The sequence below is a fragment of the Siphateles boraxobius genome, unplaced genomic scaffold, assembly GCF_051911475.1.
Source record: "Siphateles boraxobius isolate OS27281-9 unplaced genomic scaffold, OSU_SipBor_1 68, whole genome shotgun sequence".
In the NCBI taxonomy this organism is placed as follows: Eukaryota; Metazoa; Chordata; class Actinopteri; order Cypriniformes; family Leuciscidae; genus Siphateles; species Siphateles boraxobius.
The window spans coordinates 8,784,546-8,795,012 of NW_027509195.1; the positions used below are offsets into that span (position 1 = coordinate 8,784,546).

Sequence of the window (10,467 nt, forward strand, 5' to 3'; positions counted from 1 at the left end):
TCTGGAAACAGTCTCTCAGACAGACTTGACAGCCCCCCGCCCATGCCCCCCAAACTGCTGGCTTTGAAAACACCCCTACACCCACCAAACACCCCTCCCTTCTCTCCCTACCCTCACCAACAGCCATGGCAATACCACAAAACAGGCTTTATGGGGAGAATTTCACATTTTTATGTTGCACTTTTAATACTTTTAATGAACTAAAACTGTTTTATCTCAGAGTCTATTGTTAACAAGCAATGTGTTTTTAGGTCTGTTGTCTCATGACCCAGTGCATGTGAGGTGAATATGGGCCAGGGTGCCCTCTAAAGGCAACGACTATAAATAGCAGAATGGAACTCATGAGAGCATGTGATTACGCTGTCTACCTTGCGCAGTCTCATTTCTTGGTGTGTCAGTCTTATTATTACAGTATTGTCATGATACACTGATGGTCTTTCTAAGACTCAAGGTGGTCTAAAGTTGTCTGTGATTTGTGACACAGGTTCTTTGATAATTGTTGAATGGGAAAAAATAATGTGTCGCAAACAAATATTTGTTGTTTATTTTGAAAACAACATTTTTCTCCATGTAATTTTCATGATAAAATGTTACATTTAAAAGGATAGTTCACCCAAAGTTGAAAATTCACCCTTACATCGTTACATACTTTACTTTTTCAATACTACATTAATGTGCCAAATCTGAATTTGTGCAGTTAAAGGAATAGTTCACCCCAACATCTGTCTGTCATCATTTACTCACCCTCATGTTGTTCCAAACCTGTATGAATTTCTTTCTTCTGTTAAACACAAAATAAGATATTGTGAAGGATGTTGGTTACCAGACATTTGATATGCCCCACTGACTTCCATTGTATTTTTTTCTACTATATGGAAGCCAATGGGGCCCATCAACTGTTTGATTACTCATATTCCTCTTAATATTTTATTTTGTTTTCAGCAGAAAAAGAATCTCCAGGTTTGGAACAACTTGAGGGTGAGAAATTGATGACAGAATTTTCATTTTGGGCATAAATGATATTTGAGACCTACAACAGAGGGAAAGATTTTCAGTAAGTAACAACTTAAATTTCTGTCTATTCTTTACACAAGTATGGCTCATGAAGACTTGTAATAGTGGAGGATTGAAATGGACCAATTTGACACCTGCCTGGACACCATTCATTTTCATTTCTGGAAAGAGCAGGATGAACATCCTGACTAACATCTCCTTGTGTGTAGAAAATAAAATCAGCAAAATCAAGTTTAGAATGACATAAAGGTGAGTATATTACATAATCAAAATCCAATTTTTGGGTGAACTGTGCCTTTAAGTTGAATTGTCGCATGCAGACACATTCTCTTTACTAACTTACATTATCTGTCAGAAAGGTACATAGTTTCATCATGTTTTCTATTTAATGCCCGCCATCAAGTGAAACCACCAGTTTGCCTGCACAGTCCAACCTTTCTGCTCGCAAAGTGCAATCTGCTGCAAGAAGTGATTCCGAGCCTCTTCCTCCCCTTGATCCTGCTGCAGTGCAGTACGTAGGTAGAGCATGTCCTGTGACATGCTGAGCTCAGGGATTCCCGTTAGAAGCATTAGAGAGAAGAGCGTGACAAGAAGGCGAGACTGAGACCGGAGGGATAGATAGGCATTGATGCAGGTGTCCTAGAGAAAGAACAGATACTTGAGGCGTGATTGAACTTACAAATTGTTTTATTTTTTACTTGTTACCCTGTCACTAATCCAGATTGAATATTGTAACACTGAGAAGATTTTGACAGTGCGGAAGAACATACCATAAATCTCTTGAAGTAAAGGCTGGGACGGCCTTTCACCCTGCCCATAACGTACAGGAAGTCAGGGGTGAGGACAAAGGGCACCCTTTCTCTATTCACCCCCATGAAGCTTTTAGTGTTGCCCAAGATGTGGCCAAAATCAATGTGAAACAAGTTGCCTGAGAAGTACAGAAGGCTTAATAATTGTTAGATGCTCTGTAGACACATTCATTATTAAAACACTAGTACATCTATTCATGCCTATGTTCAGTGCTATTAAAATCTCTCAGGCTATAATACTCTAGGCATTTTGGATGGATGGCAGATGTCAAATATGGCATGTCTTAGATTTTAGTAATCAGCTGTAACAAGATCAAGTATTTCATAGATAATTTTCTTGTAATATGTTTGTCTGCATAGTTTACTGGTTCTGCATATGTTATATATATATATATACTGTATATTCTATATATATATATACATCATGCAAAATATATTCTATATATATATATATATATATATATATACATCATGCAAAATGGCTTTTTTTTAATGGCAAAGGACAAAATGAACTTGTTCTTTTACCTTGATCAGTGATCATAATGTTGTCGTTGTGCCGATCCCCTATACCCAGCACATATGTGGCCACACAGTAGCCGGCACACGAGTTCACAAACTTCTCCATAGCTTGAAAGTGCTGTTGCACCAAAGTATAAGACATAAGGAAGAGAATCATCAGATATATGCTTATCAGACTGTAGAGACATCTCAGATCTGGTGGAAGGCAGTTGACTGAGAGAGGGTGGCTCACATAAGATATATTAGTACACTATATCTGCTTACTTTTTCCTGGAATGGGCACTTCCTCTGAAGCCAGTCATACAAGGCATTGTTTTTGAAAGCTCCTGCCATACCTCCCTGACTCTTCTGAACTGAGGCAATAGTGATCGCATTTCGCACAATCTCAATCATTCCTGTGTCAAAGACAAAAATGTCAGAGACAACGGTCACTTGATCAGTTTTTTGGTCATTGGACTTTTTTTGTACCACGTAATTTAGAATCAAGTATCCCTGAGTGCTGTCAATTTTTTAAAACATTTTTATTATATATGTGCTTTGCTTTGATGTCAATATTTGTTAATTTTTTAAGTGCTTTCACGGCAGAATTTATTGTTATTATAAGGACAAGAGTAAGACTGAGCATTACCTATGTTGTATCCTGTTGAAATGCATCCATAAGGCACCAGGTTTAAGTCTAAACCCTTTTCTTGCCAAATTGAGTCCATGACCTTGAGAGTCTGAAAAACAACATTTTGTTTTAAGTTGCTAGTGAAAATCAGTCTGTTATTTTTGAATAGTTGCTAGTTTACCTGGATAATGAGCATGTCCTGTCGGAGGTCATCTCCATGCTTAAAGATGATGCCGACAGGAGGAGAGTCTGGGGCTTCTGACTTTATGCAGGAGAACTCAAGCCAGAGCGGCTTCTTCTTAGAGGCCATCACCTTACAGTCTTTCAGCTGTGTGAAGCATAGTTTGAGTTAAAGGGATAGTTCACCCAAAAATGAAAATTATGTCATCATTTACTCACCCTGTCATTCCAAACCTGTATGACTTTCTTTCTTCTGACATACACAAATGAAGACATTTTGAATAATGTGTCAAATGGTTTTACCCAAACAATAAAAATAATTTTCAAAATATGTTATTGTGTCATACATGTTTGGAACGGCATGAGGATGAATGAATAATTAGAGTACGGTATTCTAACTATTTAACCTACTTTTTTTCAAATCAGTTTATGAAGGCCTACAAACAGTTTATGTTGGGAACAAGTTGCAGTTTGGTTGGGAGTAAATCAAACCCCAACACAGAGAAGCTTATGTTTGCTATAAGTCTGCTATATAAACAATCTGATAACATTTTAATATTCAAGCATATACTGGAAACTATATCTATAGATAAATATGATCAACTCACTATGATACTTCCTGCTCTGACACGAGGATCAAAAGGCACCTGGAAGTCAGAGGGTAAATCGCACTCCTCCAATAACTCCTGCAGTTTCTGAGGAGCTAACACACATACATGATAATGTAGATGAATATATAAAACACAAATAGTACTGAGGGCACAGTTGTTTGAAATGTACCTGTTGATGGAAGGTCTGCCCTATCTGGGTAAAGCAACTTTATTGCTAGAGCCACATCGTGCAGACAATTGACGACTTGTACTTGACGCTGGAATTCAGTCAGCATTGCCTCTCCACAGCCCAATAGGTATGCCTCCAGGATAACCGCCATACGCTGGCGGAAAAATGGACATCCTGCCACCTCACTTCGCAAATACCAGAAAAAGAAGTGTCCGATCCGTCTGCTCTGTGTTTCAGGAAATAGCAACAGTACATCGAGTTAACCTTTATCTTTTGACAGGTGAAATGGTGTAATGTATTATTGGTGAAAATTATAAAGATGTGAAACATCGTCTAATGAAGTATGCATAGCTGGAAACATATGTCTCACCCTTAGTGCTCTTTTGAGAAGGAATCTTGCCAGACAGCTATCATGATATGGCTCGACTTTAAGGGTCTACAGAAAATAGCATGCTTTTTTGGAACTCACAGTTGGAGAAAAACCTAAGAAAGAGCTCTTAGGTGGCTCATTACTTTGATACATACATCATTGTATAGGTCAGTATTCTTTTATAACAATTTACCTGAACCAGCTGCAGCAGGTACTTAAGTACCTCATCATTGGATAGGATATCTAATCTTTGAACTGCCAGTCTTCTGACCTTCATGTCTGCAAAATCCACACTCAGGAGCTCAAGGGCCACAAACAGCTCTATGTCCTCTGGCTCCCAGTTACTCAACAGCCAGTGGACATCCTGGACCGCAGTTGGCATCATCCAGTCGACCGTGCGAAGAAACTGAGGTAAATTTGAGGCATAGTGGACACTTTCTTCTTTGAGCCTCCTGAAGCAACCTGTCTTTGTGAAGGGTGTTGTTGCAGGAGCCTCATTGGATGGGGAAGAGAGTCTGGATTCTCCTGAAAGGTCCAGTGTTGAAGAGTCCGAGACAGGAGATGTACCACTAAAAGAGTAGCTCCTGCCATGCGGCAGGACAACAGGAAAGCTGTAGCGATCCAGCATGAAGGTAATTGCCATTGATTTAGCTACATCAGGGTTAGTGGCGGTAGAAAGCTTTTCCGCTTCGTAAGTGATTGCCTCCTCGTCCCATTCTGGGAAAGGCCACATGTGCAGAGTGTGAGGACCTTTGCTAAGAAGGGATCTGTGATCGATCAACTGGAGGTTTACAAAGTATAGTACTTGCCCTTTACCCTTCTGGTAATCTGGTACTTTAGAGGAGTTCGACTTTGTGTCCTTGGTTGACGTGCCTTCTGTAGTACCGGCATTAATTGTGAGGCCTAATTTCGCTCCGTGAGGGATATCCCTGATCAGAATGTCAAATTCCAGCCAGGTGTTCCACAGCACTTCATCTGTAAACTCTTTTCGAGTTGAACAAACCGATGACACAATCTTTCTACCATATATTATGGTGGCTTCCACATGAACAAGTGGTGGCACCTTACTTGGTAGTTCTGGGATGTCAAACCCTAAGAGTTTAACCCTGAACTTTCTCTCACAGTCCCACAGAGAAATCATCACAATGTCCTCTACTTCCTTCCCTTTAAGGGAAAGTTCCTCATGGGAGCTTGAGAGACCAGTGAGGCTGTCCACCAGAGGCCAGTGCTCTCTACTTACTGTGTTATCTGGAAGGGATGAGACGGCAACCACTGAGAGATGAAGCTCCAGTGAGTTTTTAAGGCAGTGCCCGACCCACAAATAGTCTGAGAGCTTAAAGTCTCCACTCAAGAATTCCTCTCTGCCACACACCTTGAGGATATGATCAACGGACCATCCTTCGAATGACAGATCCCCCTTTGGCATTGATTCCCAGAAGATCTTGAGAAGATCACTGGGGGTATGTGTCAAGTCAGTTTTAATGGAAATGTTCAAACTATTATAATAAAGAATCACTGAGAGTTTTCGCTGAAGGTGACCTTGCTGGTCATTTGGGAGCACTGTGTAAGTTGTCCATGGTTCAGTGGCATAAGATATAGGATCCCGGTTTTTCAGTTCTTCCCTTCTTGGTGTGGCAAACTTTCTTCGGGTATAGCCTAGCTCACTTAAACGATTATTGTCTGAGGAATCCAAATCATGGCCGATTAGTTCGTTCAGAATGCCCTGGAAGTGAATTCTCTCCTCAGAGGTGGTTTTCTGAGCCAACACAGTGATGCAGACAGTCTGAAGACCATCAGTACCCTGAAACCAGGGTGCATCCAGAGTTCGCAATACCTGAAAGTCATCATAAATTTCATACCACTCCTCCTCCTTGCGGTACAACAGACTATATCGTTCAGGGTCCAGAAGTGCAAATGGCTCAGAAATTCTGTTATTTTCCTGAGCTAGAATACACAGGCGCACACGAAGCTGATGGACGCTGCATTGCGCTGGGAGTTTGATCTGAACAGGTTCCTGTCTGTCCAGTGACTGGAATCCTTCCCGTGTCGGTAACTTACAAATAAATACAAGACTGTTATCGGAGCAAGGTCCCTGTTGCTGATGTGCATCCCATTTGTTCTCCATGGATGCTGAATAGGAACAGAGTTAGCATGAGCATATTCAGCTTTAACTACTTTTATTTTTAAAATAGTGTTAAGGTTAGTCTTTTCAAAACAGGGAGTGGCTTGTGCTTTTTGTGGTGCAGAAATTAATTATATCAACTAGCATCCAGGTTGGGATGAGGGGTATGTTTGTTTTAAAGAAAATGGTGGACTGGTGCTTGCACTTGTTAAACTCTCTATCATGATGCTAAGGTGCTTTGAATGAGCAAAGGCCAGGGCTGTTTCTTAAGTTGATTTTAGGGTGTATTCACACCTGTCTTGTTTGGTTCGATTGAATCGAACATAAGTTTGTTTCCCCCCTTGGTGCGGATCTTTTGGGCAGGTGTAAATACAACAATCACACTCGGGTGCGGACCAAACAAACGTACCGAGACCCTACTGAAGAGGTGGACTAGCGGACTTTCCTTGTGTAAATACACCCTCAGACTTTTGCTATGCAATATTGGGCTACTGTAGAAAGCTAAAGGGACCAACAAATCTGGGTTTCAAAGAGAGGGACTTCTGTAATATGATCACATGTTTTAGCATGTTTTCATAAAATAAAATATTTAAAACCAGTTGTTGTTGTCTTGGTGAGACTATTTTACATTCCAACAATGTTACTGGTAAATGTCAGTGTTGCTTCCTCCTTGCATTTCCCTATTTTTGTGAAGCTAAATATTTTCTTTAGTGCAAAAAAAAAAAAAAATCATGGATAATTTTTGTTAAAAGTATTAACCCCTTGAGCCGCAGGGATCCCTGGTGATCCCGAATTTTACATTCAAAAAAATTGTGCATTGTTTTTGAGCTGCTTTATCTCTCTATTAGTAATTGCTAGAGCAATTCTGAGTTTTTCACAGTAAACTGTCAAGTGTTAGCTTTTAAATGATACCTTGGTTTTGTGTATAGTCAGAAGGACTCCTTAGCAACAACCATTTTATTATGGGTATGTCATTTTGCACTCGATTGCCAAAAAGGGGGGCGACTGAAGTTTATATATATATATATATATATATATATATATATATATATATATATATATATATATATATATATAAGGAAGATGGCTACAAAGGTTTTGCAACACACAAACTGGTTCTGCCAGCCATTCAAGAAAAATGTATCAGTCTTGAGCATTTTCTAGCTGAGCCAAGTCTAGAGAAGCAACGGTCATCTGTAAGTACTACTGTATATTCCTCACAAAAAGTTTTACAACATATTAAAAAATACCAACTAAATGTCAACATATGTTGCACATATAATGCATCAGTAAAATTGCACTTACCTATACAGTCTCTGTGTCTTTGGTTTCAGGTCAGTTTCTGTGGCTTGTGTGTGAGTGTGTGAGGAACAGTTCAATTTCCCTTACTGTAATGCATCAATGTGAAGTGACTGATTGCACAACGACTCATCACTTCCTCATTCCTTTGTCTTTGTGCACCTGAGAGGAAGAAAGTTTTAATCATTCCAGACTTGTTTCTCTTGTTGGTTTCATTTAATTTAGAATAGATTTCCCATGACTAAATTATTTTTTATGTATATGTAGGGATGCTCCGATCGATCGGCCACAGATCGGTATCGGCCGATATTCACATTTTATGACTCGATCGGTACTCACTAAACTTGGCCGATCTCACAAACCGATCACAATTTGATGACGTCAAAACGTGAGAAGGTAGGCTACATGATGCGTGGGGACTTAAATGATTTGCCAGTCATGTCATCACCGGTGTGGAATTACTATGATGTGTCGAGAAACAGATATTTGCCATGTATGTTTCAAAGGAATCTCATGTGGAGGAGCATTGTCGTCCAGAGAGATCGCCTTCTGAAAAGTAGCTTCGCTTGCTCTGTCCACACAGCGTCGCTCGCTCAGAACGCACGCAGTGACGCGCTGGTTAGGAAATATGTGAAATAAATTGGGCTGCCCGTGCACAACTAAAGTTTTCTAGTTGACAAGTAGTAGTTCATTTAATCCATTAGTCTAATCGCATATTTATATTAATTTAATTACTTAAATATATATATGGGAGTAAATACTAAACCATAATGAGCGTTATCGTAATATTGTCTATATTCCGCATATCAAGCGCATGCATAAAGCTTGCCACAAAGAACCAGCAAAAGTAATGTTTAAGCAGCATTATACATTTTAGTGTTTTCTGGCTGCAAAGATACAGTTGGAGATGTTGACGCCATCACTGTAAAAAATGATTTGTTGACACAACTTGACTTGGTCAAGTCATCTTGTTGCATTGACTCAGTTAAGTTTAGCCAACATTAGGAGTTAAGTTAACTCAACTTATATGTATTTGTTGAAATAACTTGCTGTAAATTGGGCCAACTTACCATATCAATTAATAAGCATTTGGATTTTTTTGTTAAGTAAACTTAAAAACATATTGGTTGAACTTAATTTTTCATGTTTTCACAACTATTAACCAAGTCTAATTGACACAAAATAGTCATTTGTCCTCAACATCACAACTTAACTTTTTGAGTTTACTAGACTTCATTGCTTGCTTTGACAATAAGTTCTAGATATCTACCCGGAACCAGATTTTTTTATGAAATCAACACAACTGCAAAATTTAAACTCTCAGCATTTATTTTTTAAACGGATGCACTGCACCCAAAAACAGACTTGACTTGCAAAGATATGAAAACATCACAAGAAAAAGATAGTAGTACAAATAACTCTCCTTGTCACTATCAGATATTTTCATAGTAGGAACAAGTGTACATGAAGAATTCACTATAAGCTGTGTTTAACAACTTCAAATAAAACAGTGTCTTCAATTCCCAATCAAACGTCGGACATGACAAGAAAAGAGAAGCAGGACAAGGCAACAAGAAAACAGTCTGTTTGAAAAAAATTCTAAAATACCAATGTTAAAATATACAGCTCACAGAAACACGTGCGAACTTCTCTATGCACAGATCCATTTTAGAGCCAAAATAGTACAAATAACACTCCTTGTCATTATCAGATATTTTCCTTACAGGAACAAGTGTACATGAAGAATTTACTATAAGGTGTGTTTAACAACTTCAAATAAAACAGTGTCTTCAATTCCCAATCAAACGTCAAACATGATAAGGAAAGAGGAAGCAGGACAAGGTAACAAGAAAACAGTCTGTTTGAAAAAAATTAAAGAATACCAATGTTACACTTAAAACAATGAGATCTAAAATAACAATGGTCTTAAACTTTAAAACAGTGTAAGTGCTAATAGTAGCAAGAAGGAGAAAATAGTTTATCTTATCTCAGCAACTTGCTCTTCAAAGAGTGAATTCTAGCGGTACAAGAGTCTGATCCAACTCCAATGAACAGGCGCTGTATCACGTCAAAAGTGAATTTTAATTCCTTTGGGTAGTCAAGGTTTAATGCGTACACAAGGCCCATCAGGTTCAGAAAAGCATTAGGTATGTCACTCAGGTGACGCATCACCACTTCTTCCTCAATCACCAGGGCAACATCATTGTAGAATTCTGGGAGAGGCTCCAAAACATTTTCCTCAACCACTAGGATTCCGATCACCACACCCTTGATCACATCCTCTTCTAGGTCACTGGGCTTTGTAGAAAGAAAACAAAATTAAGGTACTATTACTTAAAACCAATTTCACAAGCAATTTAAAGTCCCCAGACCCCTGCAAATTAAGAGATCTAATGTTCAATTTTCCCTTGTTTTGCTTTAAAGGTTTCAGCATACCTCGCACATCTTCATGAATTTTGAAGGAGTCTCTCACATGTACCATGGCAGGCCAAGCAATGCTGCGGTCCTCATCCTTTGGTTTGTTGTCTGTAAAATATAGAATGGTTAAAGTACCTGCTTTATTGGTTCAATCCTTTGTTTTTCTTTTCATTTATCCTTTCACCCCCTCCCTCTGTCTTGAAAAATAGAAACATTAATTTCAAATATGTACTTTTTGTATACTTTTGTTGTAAATAAATCACCAGTGATGTGGTACAACAACAGTTGTTTGTTACCTTTTTGTTCAGCACCAAAATAAGATTTAATAGTAGATGTAACCAGCTCA

The 10,467-nt window shown here is 38.8% G+C and overlaps 1 protein-coding gene across 1 annotated transcript; it reads right to left on the bottom strand.

Moving 5' to 3' along the window:
- Positions 1 to 523: 523 nt before the first annotated feature.
- On the bottom strand, positions 524 to 7,796 carry LOC143722852 (phosphatidylinositol 4,5-bisphosphate 3-kinase catalytic subunit gamma isoform). Its single transcript, XM_077214472.1, has 11 exons — positions 7,710 to 7,796; positions 4,476 to 6,412; positions 4,283 to 4,348; positions 3,913 to 4,138; positions 3,741 to 3,835; positions 3,134 to 3,280; positions 2,971 to 3,061; positions 2,607 to 2,737; positions 2,349 to 2,460; positions 1,785 to 1,942; positions 524 to 1,653 (listed from the first exon to the last, which is right to left on the bottom strand). The coding sequence occupies exons 2-11, from the start codon at positions 6,405 to 6,407 to the stop codon at positions 1,396 to 1,398; spliced, it is 3,216 nt and encodes a 1,071-aa protein (XP_077070587.1). The 5' UTR covers positions 6,408 to 6,412; positions 7,710 to 7,796; the 3' UTR covers positions 524 to 1,395.
- Positions 7,797 to 10,467: the final 2,671 nt, after the last annotated feature.